Source organism: Biomphalaria glabrata, chromosome 3 (assembly GCF_947242115.1).
Source record: "Biomphalaria glabrata chromosome 3, xgBioGlab47.1, whole genome shotgun sequence".
NCBI classification, from domain to species: domain Eukaryota; kingdom Metazoa; phylum Mollusca; class Gastropoda; family Planorbidae; genus Biomphalaria; species Biomphalaria glabrata.
The window spans coordinates 15,251,376-15,270,777 of NC_074713.1; the positions used below are offsets into that span (position 1 = coordinate 15,251,376).

The 19,402-nt window shown below is 34.7% G+C and overlaps 1 protein-coding gene across 3 annotated transcripts in view; it reads left to right on the forward strand.

The window, feature by feature from the left end:
• Window positions 1-6,540: 6,540 nt before the first annotated feature.
• LOC106079740 (uncharacterized) overlaps window positions 6,541-19,402 on the forward strand; it is a 115,668-nt gene continuing 102,806 nt past the window's right edge. Inside the window, exons 1-6 of one of the 3 annotated variants that reach the window (XM_056023615.1) lie at window positions 6,541-6,638; window positions 8,072-8,269; window positions 9,904-10,008; window positions 10,218-10,280; window positions 13,888-14,012; window positions 14,774-14,927. In XM_056023615.1, coding sequence (XP_055879590.1) covers window positions 8,147-8,269; window positions 9,904-10,008; window positions 10,218-10,280; window positions 13,888-14,012; window positions 14,774-14,927 — 570 coding nt within the window. In that variant the 5' untranslated portion in view covers window positions 6,541-6,638; window positions 8,072-8,146. Of the gene's footprint in view, window positions 6,645-6,700; window positions 6,716-8,071; window positions 8,270-9,903; window positions 10,009-10,217; window positions 10,281-13,887; window positions 14,013-14,773; window positions 14,928-19,402 lie in introns of those variants that run through there. The other 2 variants (XM_056023617.1, XM_056023618.1) reach the window with 2 other exon arrangements.

The following is a 19,402-nucleotide window of genomic DNA, read 5'->3' on the forward strand; positions in this document are numbered from 1 at the left end:
AAAACAAGTATCATCTTTTTGATTGGTTTGTATTACTTTAATTGTACATTTCAAACTATGTCATAAATAAAAGTACATCTTGACACCATTTATTGATTACGCACAACAAAGTAATCATTAGAAAAATGGGAGTTGATACACCTACTACTAAATTTGATTGCTTCTGAATTACATTGGAGACCCCTGGCATTCGTTGCAGTCATTGTAAGACAAGCAGTTCCCCACCCCATGCAAGTCCAGTTTGCAAATATGTTTTATGAATGAATTAATTAGCCAACATTTTTTTTATCTTATATAATGCTTATAATGAGATGAGTGAGTCCTAAGATTTTATTTCTGTGCAGCATTGTTATGATTGTATTACCAAAAAAAAACAGCTGGGTTTCTTTATGATTCGTTGTAAATTTTAATTCAAAAAGTTTACTTCCGTCATAATTTATATTGTTAATTTATTCAATAAAATGTTTATGAACTATTTAAACCAAAATTTCAGTTTCCTTGTCTCTGTGTCTAATTGTTTTCTTGTGAATATTTTGAAGTTTGCTCCACAAAAAAAAATGTTCCTTAGCTTTCACTTAGGCCTCATAGTCAGCTACAACATGCTGAGAAAGTCAGACTTTCCTTGTTCATAAGCTGCAATGACTTTGCACTCCATCATATCTCTACCATCAATGGCATTGGACTCCATCATATCTCTACCATCAATGGCATTGGACTCCATCATATCTCTACCATCAATGGCATTGGACTCCATCATAACTCTACCATCGATTGCATTGGATTCCATCATAACTCTACCATCAATGGCATTGGACTCCATCATATTTCTACCATCAGTCACATAAATGTGAATATGGCATTGTCTTCGATTTGGCATTATAAGGAAGGGTGAACTATTTCACGTGATGACGCCAAGCCAGTCTATTTAGCCAAACCTGATGCAGACATAAAGCGCTTGTCCGCCGGGATTAGTATACGTTTTCTTGTCATCAGTCATGTTAACAGACGTTGCGAAATGTGTCAATCTAGTCATGTATGTTAATCAGTGACAAACTGCTAAGTCGTTGGTTTTACTGGCTTATTCGGGCAACCTATTCCAGGCTAAAATGGTCTCTTGATAAAAGAAGTAAAGTGGTTGGCAGGGTTATGGTCCTTATTGACATATTTATTGTTTTGATGAATCATTCTTGGCGTTACAGATGGTCCTCAAATAGCCGAACTTTGAACCCAAGATGTATTAAGGAATACAAGAACAAGTACGGCTGTAAAAAAGTAAAAAATATATGTTATGCACATCAGTACAAATCAATATAAGCCCAAATATAGTTTGATGAGACACGTTTACATTATTTAAAATTATAAATGTTTCGATGTACCAACTACCAAGCAGCTCGTTTCTTACACGTGTCAGTGTAAACTACTTTGCATATGTAGGAAATGTAGGAATTATAATAATGTATTTTTTGCCGGAAGTGATAATAGATATAAGTACTCTATTACCTATAACCCATAGACATAAATAAATATAGACTGGAAAAAGGAAATAACTTCATGTAACTTGAAAACATGTATATCTATTGTTTTCGGATTTCCGAAGTCTAAAAAGTTGCATGGTCTTCAGTCTTAGAGATTAAACAAAACTACACTGCTGTATAAGAAAATACACAAAATTGCAAGTCACAAATTTTCGTTTCATAAAACTCTTTTATCGGCCAGTCTATATTTATTTATGTCTATGCCTATAACATGATTCCAGCAGCCTCTGACAACCAGTCAAGCTCAAACGGCATTCACGTAAGGTTATTACTGGCAGACGAAGAAGCAAAGGCAATCACATGGATGGCTGCCTGGTCGTGCGGTTTGCGCGCTGGACTGTCGTTCGGATTTATCGACGGTCGAGGGTTCAAACCCTGCCCGCTCCCATCCCCCGTCGTCCTGCGGGAGGTTTGGACTAGGAAGTAAACTATCTTCAACTTTGAAGGAACATCCGAAACATGTAAAACATTTTACAAACAAAACAAACAAAACATGCGCCTAAACCTGTAAGCTTCGGGCAGGATGGGCTAGCCTTGGCTGGCTATCCATCTAGAAGGAAAACACTTAATTCAAACCTCTAGCGACTGCTTTCCGCTTTAGCTGTAGGCTAATTATTTGCTAATGGTAAAATAAGCATGGTGTTCTCTTGGTTTCACCCACTCTGCGCACATCTGTGTTCCAAAATATAACTCGTTCAAATATAAACAATGGGGCACTCTAATAAATTATGCTATCAACAACTAATTGGTAGGCCTACAGCCAGTCACTTTGTCATGAATAGTCACTATAAGGTCAGACATAATATAGGCCTACAAATACCTTAAAAATTAAAATACACAAACTTTTTATTGTAAGTCGTAGAATCTATAAGCAGATAAATTTCTTAAATTAATTATCGGTGACGCTTTTTCTCCGGAGTGCTTTCTTCCAGGTAGTTCGCGAATTGTCACTGGAACAATTTTAAGAAAAGTCTGAATTACTTTCTACCAGGTAGTTCGTGAGTTTCTTTGGTGATGTTCTATCTCAGGGGTTCTCAACCTGTGTATCGCGACCCCTTTGGGGGTCGAATCACAATTTTCAAGGGGTTGCCTAAGACCATCGGAAAAAAGAATTTGTCTAAAAAAAACTCGACATTGTAAAAATTTTTCTTGCGTATCTACTATTTATATATAAATATATACATAATTGTCATTCGCGAATAGATGATGCAAACAACTGAATCATAATTATCCCACTTTGTAATTGTCACAGCATAAGTATTTATTTGTAACAGTTTAAATTACTATCCATAAAACGATGTGACGAAACGCTTCGTTTCAAATTACTACATAAGCATAAACAATGAATATGTTGATCACTATATAAAAGTAAATAAATGCAAGTCATAAAATTACAATCTCGGTAATCAGTTATAAATAGGAATATATATATAGTTTGGTTATGAAACATACAGCATTGGTAATTCTATCAGATATTTACATTATTGTTACGATTTTATAGCATTAGCAAAAACATGTTTTACGCTGAGGGTCGCCGCATAGTGGACAATAGTAAAAAGGGTCGCGGAACTAAAAAGGCTGAGAACCACTGTTCTATCTGCTAATGAAAGTATTCCCCCCCCCCAGCCCCCCAAAACGGTCACAAAGTGATAACAGACAGCTCTCAGATACAAGGCAGAAAATAGAAAATGTAGGCCTAGGCCAATCCACACAATCGTCATGATGCTCCCTGATCACTTCTGGAGGAAATAGTTGCAAACTTTGCCAATCATATTTAATTTATAGACATTTACCATTTAATCTAACTTTATGCTTTCATGACTTTTAGAATTGCTGATATTGCCTTTTTTTTAGTAGTGTAGTAGATATCAATACCAAGACTATGATCAACATTATGCCATGCTGTTTTCAAGTTTAACAAGATTACAAAGACAGTTTGTGTGGAAACACAAACTCAAAACCGGCCCCCGAAGTGGTCCACCCAGGCAGGCTTCAATATTTTCAGAAAGAACATCCAAATGAAATTCTATCAAAGACAAATGAGAGATAAGAATGGAGAAAGAAGGTTGACAGATCTTGTGTAGTGCCCCAACGGTACAGCAGATCAAAGGATAGGTGCAAGTGAATGCAAAGTTAGATGTGAACCTGGCCTAACTAGTTCCCCTTTCAGACCTTGTGGTCTATAGGGCATCTGTTTTTGTGGCCTACGGTTAAGGAGGGTGTCTTGTAGCCAGCACAACGACCAACCGCCTTTACTTTTCCCCAACTAATATCAGGTACACATTGGAGCTGGGTGGACTCAGAGGCGCCTAAGGATTCCGAAGTTGAAAATCCCAGTCTTCACCAGGATTCGAACCCGGGGCCCCAGGTTCAGAAGCCAAGCGCTTTACCGCTCAGCTACCGCGCCTCTCCTGGCCTAATTGAGGTCTTATAATTGATGTAGGCCCTAATTGTTTTGAAATGGTCCAATCTCTTATTCGAATGCTCAAATAAATATTTACATGAAAGAAAATGTTTACGAAAATTGAGTTTACAAGATTACTACTCGTTTTAATTTAGGTCTAACTTATAATGCATATTAATTAGCTTTTTCTCTTTAAAAAACTGCTTGCATAACTGATTTTAAAAACTAGATTTTTCGTTTTCAGAAAAAAAAAAGTAGCCGTTGCATCAGAACTTTGAATGGTCTAAAATATTGTGATGTCGGATTTTCAATATCTTTTCTAGTTTACGAGATCTAAACGGGACGGACGGACAGACGGACAGAAATTTCGCACAAAACTAATAGCGTCTTTTCCCCTTTCGGGGGCCGCTAAAAAAAGGGATTAGGATTGACAGAATAATAATCTATTTTTACTTTAAAAATCTTTTAAGTTATAGGCCTAACTCGTAAAGGGGGGGGGGGGGGGGTCAGTGGCGTAGCAAGGTACCCTTGGGCCCGGGTTCAATAACATTTTGGTGGGCCCGGGTTCAAGAACATCTTGGTGGACCCCCCCCCCACCCCCTCCAGCCAATAAGACAAATTTAGTGTGTGACAAAAATGAGTAATCTAAATGCAAAGACATTCCAATGTAAAGATCGTAACTTTAAAAAAAAAAAAAAAAGTTATTCGAATGGATGGTTTTAAGGTCATACGATGTGAATGAGTGGGCATTGCACCGTATTGGTTTCAAAATGAACCACAGCAAGAAAACAAAAACAAAAAACAAACTTCGAATGGATGGTTTTGAGGTCATACGATGAGAATGTATGGGCATTGGCATCGTATTGGTTTCAAAATCAACCACCGCAAGAAAACAAAGAAACAAACTTCGAATGGATGGTTTTGAGGTCATACGATTAGAATGTATGGGCATTGGCATCGTATTGATTTAAAAATCAACCACCGCTAGAAAAGAAAAAACAAACAAAAAAAACTTCGAATGGATGGTTTTGAGGTCATACGATGTGAATGTGTGGACATTGCACCGTATTGGTTTCAAAATCAACCACTGCAAGAAAACAAAGAAACAAACTTGGAATGGATGGTTTTGAGGTCATTGGATGAGAATGTATGGGCATTGGCATCGTATTGGTTTCAAAATCAACCACCGCAAGAAAACAAAGAAACAAACAAACTTCGAATGGATGGTTTTGAGGTCATACGATGAGAATGTATGGGCATTGGCATCGTATTGGTTTCAAAATCAACCACCGATGGAATCCGCTATCGAAATATTTTAAATAGGCACTCGCTGAACCTCCAAGAAAACATTTAACATGTATATTTCATTTAGTATGGGGATCCAACCCAGGACTTGTGTGACAGGCTCGAGCTAAATGGGAGAAAGCATAAACACGGCTTGGTGTTGGACCGAATTGATGTTGGAAATCAAGTGCCAGTGCATCTTGTGACTGAATTAAAGACAGTATTATAAGTGCACATTCTTAAAAGCACGGGATAAAACGATATTATTAATTAATATCTATTCGTTTTAAGACACATTAGGAAGTAATATGTAAGCATGTTGTTTAAATATTGGACTGTTAGTGTTAAGTTAAATTTTAATTTAAGTGATGGCTAGAGACTGTAGATGTATACGACGTAACCACTGCCTGCTGCACAAGTATATATCACACCATTACTGCGATGACTATATGACATAACCACTGCCTGCTACACAAGTAAATAGGCTATCACTCCAGTATTGCGAGGACTATAGGACGTAACCACTGCCTGCTACACAAGTAAATATCACTCCAGTATTGCGAGGACTATAGGACGTAACCACTGCCTGCTACACAAGTAAATATCACACCAGTACCTTTTTCTTAAAAAAGGTAATTATGTCATAACGTTTGATTCAGTTAGGACTGCATATAAGTAATAGTGTCTTAAAAGTCAATGTTTCTACAACTTCTTAACAGAGTTAAACTACTTAAAAGTGTTTCAAATGAACAAACCAATGTTCTTCCTAAGTTCTAATGTGGGTACCAACTGGCCTTGAGGCATGGGCCCAAGCGTAATGAGCTCCTTCGCGCCATACTTGCTACGCTACAGCTGTGGGCTCCTATTGCTTGTGGGCCCGGGTTCATTGAACCCCTTCGCGCCATGGATGCTACGCCACTGGATGGAGTGCATTCGTCTGAGGGAGCCTTAAAATGGTAATTTAGTAAAGTATTAACAGTTTTGTCTGCATCAGAAGTGGAAAAAATATAGGTCGCATCTGGGTTTGCAAAGCCATTTTAAACGCTAAACCTATATTTATATATATAATCTTCTAAATCAAAGGCATACTATTGTCGTTCATTATTATTGTTTATAGTTTATGTTATCCTAATTTACAAGTGTGCCGGCCCTTGGTCACATTTTACAAGAAAGTAATTTTTAGTGAATGAGAACTCGTGATTCTTCTATAAATTCGAATCATTTGAATCACTTGTCACACATCGTTGCTTGTTGCTACGTGACGCTCAAGTTTTTTTTTTTAGAGCATGACATATATAGAATCTATATACACATTTAGATCTAGGTTGTTTTATTGTTTATATAGGTTACCTAACATTTAATAGTGTGTACATTATTATCGATAGGAAAAAACGATCAAATGGTAGCAAAATAAAGTAAAGGTTTAGTATAATTTTAATGAGTAATGTATTAAGTCAAATACCGTCAAATAGATAGATGCCTAGGCCTAGATGTGAGATCTAATATTATAATTTATAATTATAGACAATGTCATTTTTATGATTATCTACTCACTATACTAAAGTCGAGACTACTTGAGTGATTCTAGAGTGACTAGAGTATAGTCTAGACTTAATAATTAACTCTAGAGTCTCATCTTCATCTAGAATGACTAGTAGGCTATTACAGTATAATCTACAAGCCTAGAATGACTAGATCTATTATAGTTATAGGCCATAGTGACAGTCATAGGCATACTAATATGATACTTATTACTATGACTATGATTATGATCTTGTCTAAGTATGATTCTGGGTAAAGTACATGATAGACTCTACGCCTAGGTCTACCTCAATTTTCAAGTAGATCTACATCTAGAGTGTCAAAGTCTAGAGAAGGAGTCTTTTTTTTTTTACCTTAACTTTATATTATATGTGTACAACTATTCTTATCACTAATATTTTCAGAGTTCTGGATCACCCTCCACAACGATACCTTTTTAAGTATTTGTTCCAAATCAGTTGCCTTATTCAACAATTAAGTGTCTTTGAAGGCATTTTGTTCTAGAGCTAAGTCTGTAGTTGTGCAAAGTTTTGGTGGGATGAGGGAGGAATGGCAAACTAAAATTAAGTTAAATAAGAAAAGGTTAAAAAAAATATCAATAAATGGCCATATGTAAGGCCTATCATATGGCATATACTTAGAGTAAAAAATTAAAGTTCCCCTTTTCAGATCTTATGATCTATAGGGCAGATCTTTTTCAGGATTAATGAGGGGTGGCACAGTAAACAATCACCTTTACTTTTCTCCAACTAATGTCAGTTACTGTTAGAGCTGGGTGGACTCAGTTGCACCCTGGAGATGCCAAAATTTAAAATCCCAATCTTCACTATGATTTCAACCCAGAACCTAGCTCGTTTTGGAAGCCAAGTGCGTTACCACTCAGCCACTCTGTTTTTTATATAATTAGTGTATAAACAATTTTTTTTTTTTGAAAAATTCTCCCACAAAAATACATATCCTTCTGTTAATTTCCTGCTTCCCACTGAATGTGCAACTGCATGATCCACACAAAGAATTTTAAGTTGGAAAATAAAAAAAATAGGCAAATCCATATCAATAAAAACTGTGTATGTGATTTAGATTTTAAAAAAATATGTACATCAATTGGATAATTTCTCTGCTTCAGTAATAATCTCCCCTCTCCTTGGAGTAATTATAGAGATGTCAGATTTGGGCTCTTGCTTAGCATAAAATTCTAAATGAAGTAAAAAATTGAAGTTTTAAGTTAAAAGTTTAAATTAATGTCATATATTCAGGCATATATATTAATTAACATTGGTAAAAAAAAAAATTGTTTAATTCACAGACGATTGGTTAAACATTTTATAAAATTCATCTTTTTCTGATGGATATATAGTAGGTGTAGGCCTACTATAACAACATGCCCCTGAAAACATATTCTACCTCACAAAATTCTTGGCTTCCAGTCACCAGAAACATGCCTTACACATCCGCATCTGTGCCTTATAGATCTCACAACATGACAGGAATTTATCTTGGTTTGGTAATATGAAACCTTTTTTTTATAATTTCTAGAATTTTTTTTAGTAATTTTATTTAATAAAATGAAATGTGTAAGCTTTTTAGTTGTAATATTATGTTGTTCTAATTTTACCCAACATATTTACATATCTTATCCTTTTTACTAGGACTTAGAATTACAAAAATTAACATGTAGATCTATTAATTATTTATTTTATACATCTTTCAGTTATAATGGCCTGCCTACTGAATGAATGTGTATTAAAACTAAAACTTGAGAAAAAAGAAAAAAACAACTTAAATAAATAAAATCTATTTCTTCTTCTTTGTTCTCATTTTTATGTTGGAGCATTCAGATGACTAGACCAATATATGAGATGAATTGCTCAGTAGTGTCCAAATCAGGGAGCTCTCCATATAGTTTTCTTTCTATCGGGGTGTATTGGGGCCAGTGTCTTGTACGGGCCTCTTGATAAAGAAAGCAGTTTTGGAGGACATGGTCAGCATTCTGTGGTGACACTCCACATGGGCAGATTTCACTGGTTCCAATTTTGAGCTTCCGGTACATATGTTGTCTCATTCTGTTTTGTCAGGTCCTGAGTCGAAAGATTAGACATTGATCTTGTCAGGATAGCTTATAATAGGCATCATTTTTCTTGTGATTTGGATGAAAGCTTGTCCATTTCTCATTTATTTTATTTACTATTAGTTTCTTCTTTTCTTCTGGATAGAGTGGGATGATTTTTTGTGAGTTTGTTCTCCCATTAATCTATATATACCAATAATCTATAATTATCACTGATTTTTCAGTTTATTTATTAATATTAGATCTAAAGCTATTTTTTGCATATATTCTTATGCCTCAGACTTAATAAGTTAGTCATTGATCTTCAACTAAAACACTTTCGGAGCCTCAATATTCAACATTATATATTATACTTTTACTATTCCACCTATTTTTTATTTTTTTTCATATAATTCTGTTCGATTTTTTCATTAAATTTGGTGTTCATTATTTCTGCCAGTCTTGGGTGGTGATAAATTTTTTATTGTATAAGTATTGGGAGCTTGGAAGGAAATAATTAATTTTAAATAAATTTCTATGCTAAAAAAATGGATATGTTTATCCATTTAGATTCTATAATTCAAAAAAAAGAAATGGAAAAGTGGTTTGAGTTCTGGGACAATTCCCAAAAAGCTCCTGGAGTCTGGGAGCGCATGAGGCGCCCTGACTGCACTTCCCTGTGGTGGAGGCTGTCCAGGCCTGAGAAAGCTATTATAGCACAGTGCAGGACAGGCCATTGTCCTGTTGGCTCATATTTCTCATTGCTATGGCCAAATTTCGATTCACAGTGCCCCCGCTGCGGGGAGGAAGAGGAAACCGTGCCTCATGTTCTGTTTAACTGCCCCAGACTTGCTGATCTCCGTCTCGACACTACGCAAGACAGCAGGGTTTCTGTCCAGGGCTTTTGCAAGAGAGGATTCGAGCCTCTCAAGCCCTCACTCAAATGGAGTTTGATGATGATGATGATGATCCATTTAGATTTTGATTTGTATTGGTAATGGAGAATATTGATATTTATAATACTTTATAAAATTAATGCAAAGTTATGAAGAAGAGTAAGTTTTAAAGATGGCGTGATTATTTTTCACCAGGAATCAAATAGCAGACCCCCAAGGTCAAAATCAGCGATACCACCACTAGCAAGAGGTAGAGGGATAGCGCAGAGGGTCAGAACACCAGCAGAGGATAGAAGATATGTATGATTATTAATCTGCTTTTGAAGTTGTTTTTTTATTTTTTGCAGTTTTTTATTTATTATAATAATCTTGTAGCACTTTATTTTTTGTTGTACTTAGTCTTTAACCTTTTACCTTCAGCCATAAAAATCTATTATTTTTTCTTCATTAACACTGTATTGACAATAGTATTTCATATATTTTTTAAAATTTTATCCTTTTCCAATCAGAAACTTGTTGAACATTTAAGAATAAAAGAAGTAAAGACAGGATTCACTGGAGGTATTAAAAAGGTAAAAATCGTACAGAAATAGAAGACTGCTGTCTGTCTTTTTAGTTTCAAAGGACTATATCTAATGCTGCTTTTCTTTTTAAAAAGCTATTTATTGATTGAAGGAATGCTTTGTTTAGTGTAGGACAAGTTTACTTCCAGACATTTGAACTAATGGGGACTTAAGATTCAAAATTTCTGGAAAAGAAACATTACAAAAAGTCTTGTGCCACATGAAACTCTATAATAAGAGAGTGGATAAAATTAAAATTGATAATCATTGCTGTCTCAATAAATTAAATTTAAGTTTACAGCTTTCTAATAAGAATGCTTGTAGTTTTACTAATATATAAATATTTTTCTTTATATTAAGGTGTAAAGGTTAATATCTGAATAAATAGATGAATAAATTGCTTTTTTTTCTGGTGATGTAAAGTAATGAGTAACTTGCTGCATTTAATTGTTAAATCTGACAAGCCTTAACACACACACAAAAGGCCTTTGATTATTTCTAGAAAGAGACAAAAATGCACTTAACAATATGTGTATTAGCTAACTCTGTGTAAAAAAAAATGTTCTGTAAGGGGAATGAACTTTTTGATTGTTGTCTAAGAACTCTCATTTCCACAGTTATTGTTATTTTGAAATATTTTCTAGTTAATAAAAAAAAAATATATAATAAAAAGGCTTGTATTGTTTTATAATTATTATACTATTGATGACTATCAATCTACATGTTTGATTTATTTTTTTGTCCTTGGCTAATGTTTGGCATTGGTAAGCTCATTTCCGAAAAAGCCTAATTATTTCTTTGCAGAATTTTACGATTCAATTCACTGTTATTTCTTCACCATCATAAATTTAGTTAGAAGAGTATACACATAGTCATAGGTAGAATAATTCAATTATAGTCACTTGTGGCTTTGTTTCATTTCTTTTGCCTGGAGTATGTTTGTAGTTACTTTCCATTTTCAATTAATTAGCATTCAGTTACCATTTTAGCTTTCCCCTGTGCTGTGACCAGAATGTAGAGTTGCGTTTATGAGACTCCAGTCCAGACTTGAAACTATGAATAAAAATTCTACTTTGTAAACCAAGTTGCCATTTCAAAAGTCGCAGCTCTGAGTACTGGTGTAATACCAGGAATTAATATTCCGTGTTTAAGTCTGGATTAAAGTCTCTTATAAATATTTAATTTTTTTTTTATGCTGAAGAATTTATCAAAGAGTATAAAAGCTAGCCTGAAGAGCCAGTAAATTCTGGGTGTATCCTCCATCATTTTCCCACTGTATATCTGGCACCGAAACCTTTGTATCACTGAACTAAATCTGGTTTGTTTATGTAGTTGTTTTTTCTGATAGGATAAGGAAAAGAAACATACATAACATTTTTTGACATTTCCTTTAAAGATCTATTAGCTCCATCACTGAGAAATACTTCAGTGGAAGATAGGAAGGAAAAAAATGCTTGTCAAATAAAATAAAATGAAATTTTAATGAGCTCATTTATGGTTTCCTTTATCTTTTGTTCAGTTAGTTTTCCTGTAGAGTTATTTTTCCCTCTAGCAGTATGTATTATTTACATTTATTTTTTAAATGTATATTATCAAACATTTTATAGACAGTTTTCAAATTTTCATTGGCTGTTGAATTTAACATCCTGAATAATGTATCACTTCTGTAACTAATCAAAATTAGCACTAATATCATTTTTATTGTGCTTTTTTTTCCTTCTGGAATGAAATCACAAAAAAAAAAGAAAAAAATACTGTATTGGAATGATTTAGAAATAGTACATCTTTATTGCACATGCCATTAAGGGCTGAGCAAAGATACATTATAAGGACTTTTAATAATACATATTGGATTTTTTAATTTTTAAAAGCATTATCCCAAAATGTTATTTATTCAGTTGATTGGTTGTTATTTGTTATTTTTATTCTGATTTTGAAAGGAATATTTTTAAACATTTAGGTTTATTTATGCAGCCAAAAGTTTTTCATTGACATATCCGTTTGTGAAAAGCTATTAATAATTATTTAGGAGTATCCATTAATTAATTTATTAGTTGTTTATTAGTTAAGCTGTTTAGACTTGATCTTTTGTGGCAGTAGGCTAGCATGTGCAGTTCAAGACAATAGTTATATATTGTCTTTCTTCTAAGTAATAATATTAATAATAATAAAATTTATATGGCCCTGTTATCAAAGATAATGCAAGCTAAGGCACTATGATAACATAACAGACATAAACACAAGTTAAAATGACAAAATAATCATAAAAAGTTTTGAACATATAGGTCTTTATGTTCTTCTTGAATGTAGTGAAGCTTGTTGTTTGACTGAGATCAATTGGGAGTGAGATCCAAAACTTTGGTCCATGCATTGAAAAAGCCACGAACTGTAACTTAACTATATTTGATATCAAGATGCCAATTACAGGAAACTTAGATTATATCACATCACTGGGTTGTGTATTTGTTATAGATGTATTAGCAGCTTAATATGGGCAATTTACTGAACTCTACACAATCTTTCTGTCTGGATTTTTAAAATTCACTTTAAGTTGTTTGAACTGAGTTTTAAAAAAAGAAAAATGATAACTGTATATGAAAATACATAATGCAGTTTTAATTGCTTCATAAAAATCTAAATCAACATGTTAACCAATGTCATCACATGTGTCATCATATGTGTTATCACATGTGTCATCTCCTGCCTCTATCTCTCTATGATGTCAGTTTCTCTATTTACCATGCTGTACCAATTCAGCACAGGAAATATATTTCACCACAGGAAAGGTATTTCACCACAGGAAATGTATATCACCACAGGAAATGTATATCACCACAGGAAATGTATATCACCACAGGAAATGTATATCACCACAAGAAAGGTATATCACCACAGGAAATATATTTCACCACAGGAAATGTATATCACCACAGGAAATGTATATCACCACAGGAAATGTATATCACCACAGGAAATGTATATCACCACAGGAAATGTATATCACCACAAGAAAGGTATATCACCACAGGAAATATATTTCACCACAGGAAATGTATATCACCACAGGAAATGTATTTCACCACAGGAAAGGTATTTCACCACAGGAAATGTATATCCCCACAGGAAAGGTATTTCACCACAGGAAAGGTATATCACCACAGAAAATGTATATCACCACAGGAAAGGTATTTCACCACAGGAAAGGTAATTCACCACAGGAAAGGTATTTCACCACAGGAAAGGTATATCACCACAGAAAATGTATTTCACCACAGGAAAGGTATTTCACCACAGAAAAGGTATTTCACCACAGAAAATGTATTTCACCACAGGAAATGTACATAAAGGAGAGCACATAAGAGTGAAACTTTAGTATTGGAGATAAATAAAAATGACATTACATCACAAAGAAATCCTTTCATAAAATCACATTGAACTAATTTTTTTTTTTTTTTTTGCTTGTTGACTGCCATTTAGTTACTAGTAAAAGAAAATTTCAAAGCAAGCCTGACATCTAAATTGAAATGATAAATATGTCTGACTTAATCTATTTCTGCATGAATTAAATTGTTGTTTTCAATGCAGTCCATGTGTTTACTTTGATTTTAATGTTTAGAACTGTAGATCAGCCCTTGTAGGAAATAGTCACCGGGAAAACCCACAAGAAGGTCATACAGTACTTAACAGAAAATGGGGCCCTGGAAAACTAATTAACCCTGACAACATTGATGATTTTATCAGGTAGGCATACAAGAGTTAATTGATCTAAGAGTTTTCACTTCTTCATTACACTCATTCTAAAAAATTAAGAGATGGGGAATGCTTTTAATTCTCTTATTCTAAGATGTTGAATGTGTTGTGGTAATTCCTAGATTTTATTTCTAAATGTGTAGAAAAGGTTATCTTTCCATTATTTCTGTTGCTTTAAAAATTTTTTTGGCCACATGTCTTGGTGGAATATCTTAGCAAGTCCTGAATATTTTTTAATATGACTTGACCACATAATGGCTGCCAGGCAATGTGGTAGGCCTTATCTCAGTGGTCCCAATTTCAAACCCTCTCCACTATGACTGGCCGTCCTACAGAAAAGTTCAGGCTAGGATATAATAATATTTATTTCTGAAGGAACATCTGAAACATGTAAAACAAATTAAGACTATTTAATTAGTGCCTGAGATGTCACCACGAGTCCCAGTACCGGTACATTTGTTTATATTTTGTCACTTACTTTCCCATTGGTAGTTGCTGCATCCTTTACTTCTCAGTAATAAAAAAATGAATTTACTACTGTCAAACCTCTTTCTTTTAAATTGGCTTTTGAGAACAGGCATCTGTTGTTTTTTTTAAAAGTCATAACTAAAACTAAGTAATTAAATAATAGTGGCCTTAATAATTTTTTTTATATATATTACTGGTCTTCAAACGTTTCTTAGAGTATGAATGTTGTTTATCTTTCATCACAGAGAGATGTAGAATTGAAATATTTGTTGTTATTTCCATAGACCGAATGCTCGTTGTTTCACAGCAGTGTCTAACAGTGGAGTAACCAGACTGGAACAATTAATTAGTCCTTCATCCTTGGATGTTCAAGATCGGAGTCCTTATACCAGGGAAGATTTGTTCAGTTTGGCTGAATTTTACAGAAAAATTTGTAAAGTGAGTTTGTGTGTGTGTGTTGTTCTTGAATCTTTTGAAGTTAGAATTAGAACAAGATGCATTCATATTTAATGATACAATATATGACTGCATTATGCATTAATTAATTTTTATGCTATAAGTATTGTGTCAAGGGTTTAATTTAAATTGGTGATGTATAGATTTAACTAAATAAAGCTACATTTTACTCTTCAGTCTTTGAGCTGACTTGTTTTCTCCATATTACAAATGTAATTTGTTTAATAGATTAAAGCTGGGTTTTTCACAAAGTTTAGATCTCATTACATTTACTGAATCAGTTCTCCAAAGCTTTGAAACATCCACACTAGGTTACATCCCCTATCTGGTTTTATGATTTACTTCCCTTGGCTTGTCTCTTCATTCACTTTCTCTCTCTCTCTTACTCACTTTGTCTCTCTCTCTCTCTCTCTCTCTCTCTCTCTCTTTCTCCTTCTCTGCTAATGCCAACGTATTTAAGTATTCCCTCCAGGGAACCTCGTCTTTATTATGTGGTGTTTAAGAAGATCATATGTTATGTTGTTGCTTTGTACTTTGACATTTTGTTTATTATACATATTTATATATATAATTGTACATAGCTATTAGACTTTCTTTTATAAAAGGTTCATTCCCACTGTACAAGTTCTACAGTAGCATTTACAGCTGAAACACATTGCAAAGTTTATAATTTTAAAGTTATGGACAAATGAAGAATTTTATCACACACAAATATCACAGGAAAATTATCTTAGCTTTTATCCATTAAAACAACAGTTTTCATCAGTCATAAAAGACACTGACTCCACTGTATACTTGATTACTTAGTCACAAAAGACACTGACTCCACTGGATACTTGATTACTTAGTCACAAAAGACACTGACAACCAATGGACTGGATACTTGAAGCATTGATGATTGTCAAAATAAAAAATAAGAGTCTTTAATATTTTATAGAACAACAATGACTCTTAGACTCGCTTTAACGCAACTCGGATGTATTGAGCCGTAACTCACTCTCGTGTCTTTTCGTTTCTCCATTTTCTTCCCTTTCTTATTTTTGAGTTTTTAAAATTGGTTATGTTCAGAAATGTTTTCTTCCTGTTCTCAACACTGAAGGCCATGGCACCTGCTGATTATTATGTTGTGTATTTCTTCCATTTTTTTTTTAGTTCCCTACTTTTTGCTCGTTTTCTCATTTCCTTCTGAGGGATCTGCACCAGTGATCGCCATTTCGTTGATCCTTTGCTGGTCATTCATCTTCGCAATGCTCCCCTCCCCCAAGACCTTCTGTTATCAGACTTCAAGGGCCATTAGTTTCATGCTATTGTTGTGAGCTATTTCCCTTTTTGTAATGCCATAGAGGCTTCCTGATGACTCGTAACTAGTCTAGGTCTAGGGCTTTCCCATCATCCCTCTTGGGTACCTAAAAGAACAGACATTTGAATTAGAAAATGTAGAAAAATGTTTCGATGACAGATGAACTAAAATATTTTCTTCTAGAACTTTCGTTCTTTCAGAAACTTCCTGCAAGACGGTAGGACAAAAAAAACAAACAACTCGCCAACCTTTAACATTGACTGGACATTAAATGAAGCGTGAAAGACGCCATTTAAAATGTTAGAATAACTACCAGTGAACTAGACAGTTACACTGAAAATTCCTTTAAAAAAATTATTCTTCATTCTTACTAAGTTTTAAAATTCTAAATTTAATTGGAAGTGAGAGCGGTTAACTTACTAGAATTAATCTATTTGACTCCACGTAGAGAATAGGGCCACAACAACACTTCGCCATCGGACTTTCTCCAGAGCAATTCCCCGTCAGTTGGGTCCTTGTCCATCTTTGCCTCTTGTTCCACCGACCTCCTCCCTGTTTGCTTTGGTATCGCAGCCATTCTCTCCCTTGTAGGTTCCAGTGCACAGCCTGTTTTGCAATATTTTCTGTTGTGCATTGCATTGTATGTCCAATCCAAGTTATCTGCATCTCTGATTTCCTGCCCGGATTTAAGGGTGTGCCAAGTGTGCGACCGCACTGTCCTCAGATGTGAAGTAGCTTCGCTATGTTGTTCAAAATGCATTTCTTCAGCTCACCAAGTTGAAAGAGTTATACCCTAAAAGGATCCTCTCAGTTCGTATCAGATCTTCCATTGCCAGTTAACGCAATATTTTAAGTCCGGGTCTGCACAGGGAGAGAAAAAGATTTGATACCTGGAGGCAGAGACCGAGAGAGACATGAAAACGTCACAAGTTTAGGCCTACAAGATCATTGAAAGGTGCATTGTTAAATTCCTTTCGCCAATCACCATTTCGGCCATTACGTGAGGACTCTTTAGACCACACCGGACAATCATGGCCGATCGATGGAGATTAAGGTCGATCAAAAGCTGGTACGGGAGTGATGGACTGAGTGTGCGAGACAGAGCAGGAACAAAGTAGACCTACTTAGTCTCCATAGTGATGGAATGACACTTTCTGTAGTGATGGAGTGACAATATCTGTAATGATAGTCTGAATGTGGAAAAGGGAGATAACACTTCAAAGTTTGCCTCCTCAAGAGTGCTCCAACTATGTCGTACTGTCTATCTGTTCTTTACTTTTGTATTTGTATGCTCCGATATGTGTAATACATTGATCTCCACCAGCTACCTGCCTAATAGCTACCCCTGTAACTTCCTGACATACTGTGCCTAGCGTTCTACCAATTTGTCACTCGTGCCTTGGTTAGCAAACATAGACAACATGGATTCAAATGGTAAATATATTTCTGTGCCATTGGACTCTTGGGAAAAGCAAAACACAGTCCACATTTTTTCTTTCTCTCTTTTTCTAACAGACTTTTCACTCATTTACACGAACACACACACATACATAGGCCTACACACACCAGGCTGTTTATTCAACTTGATATAAAAAAAAGGTAACAAATAGTGCTTCATAAAAAAGAACAATAAAATAGACTTGTAGATAGATAAGTAAATGGTCAAATGAAATGGATAATTACTTTGACATTATTGCTGAGATATTCATTGTAGCCTTATAAAGAGAACTAGGCCATGGTGAAAACAAAATGCTTAAAAATAATTAAAACACCTACATGAGATACAGAACGCTAATTGAGTCAATCATTGTAAGAAGAAACTGATCTAGAAAGAGGAATCAAAATGAGTTTCTCATTCTAATTGGTTGGGACCAATTCATGAAAGCGTTAGTTTTTTTTTAGCATGCCTTTTTTGGTAATTTGGGGCTAGATTGAAGCAAGTCTCTCATTTTTGAGCATGCTAATTTTGTTCTTCTAGTTAACACAAAAAGATTCAAGTTGTCCCTTTGCTAAGGAGTGTGTTTGTGTGTTTCTATGGTGACGGTGGCAAGAGATTAACGATTGGTTGTGAATGATGCAAGATAGGTGGTATTGTCATCATAGGTCTTAGTTAGGGGGAGACGACTCCAGAACGTGAGACTGAAAGGTTATGTTCTTGTAGTGAGTTTGCTTTTGTTTAAAAAAAATATTATGACTAAAGTCTAGTTTATTTATTTTATCTCATTTCAACTTGATTTTGTCTCTATTATACTAAAAGTTATAGATTGTATTGTTCATAAAGAAGCTACTCAAGTTATTTAAAATTTGACAAGTTAAGATCTAATACGCCTACAGCGGTTTAGTTGTCTACCAGCAGTTTGGTGCTAATGACCGTCAATAACATCCTTACAACCAATTTATCATAGATGCACCTTTTGGTCGAACAAAGCTCAGCCTCTTTTTTTTTTGGAGGTGTATTTTGTTTTTAATTAATTTTTGTTTCATCTATTAGGCCCTACTTTGTTTTAATGCGCTCTGGGGCATTTTGACGTTTTGAAATGCTCGCAACCTTCAAACTTGTATGTGTAATATGTAACTTTTGTTATACATGAAACTTCAAACTTGTCTGTGTACTATGTAACTTTTGTTATACATGAAACTTCAAACTTGTCTGTGTACTATGTAACTTTTGTTATACATGAAACTTCAAACTTGTCTGTGTACTATGTAACTTTTGTTAAAGCCTACATGCTTTGTTGGTGCTTGACTCTGTTGCACTCTCCAAACCTTTTATTCATTCAATAGGAAAGGGAATTCCTTTTTTTTTTATACATAGTTCTATATTATATTATTAAAAAAGGCCATGGTTCTCTCTGCGTGCCTAGAAATCAAAGGTAGATTAAACCCACCAAAGCTTTCGATCCAAATAACTTTTTCGCAAGGCACAACGCCAGCGGGGTTACGTCATTTCCCCTTACATCTTCCCCCCCCCCCCTCTTTCCAGCCTCCACACTGGTCTTCCTTGGTTGTTGTTGCTACCTTTGTAAATCTGCTAAAGTTTGACATTATCAACAAGCAGCCAACTAAGAGTTTGGGGAGATTGTCTCGAGTGCATGGCCCATTATGCAGCTATGACGTTTCTTCTGACCTTTTGTAGATCTGACCTTTTTTTTTTTTC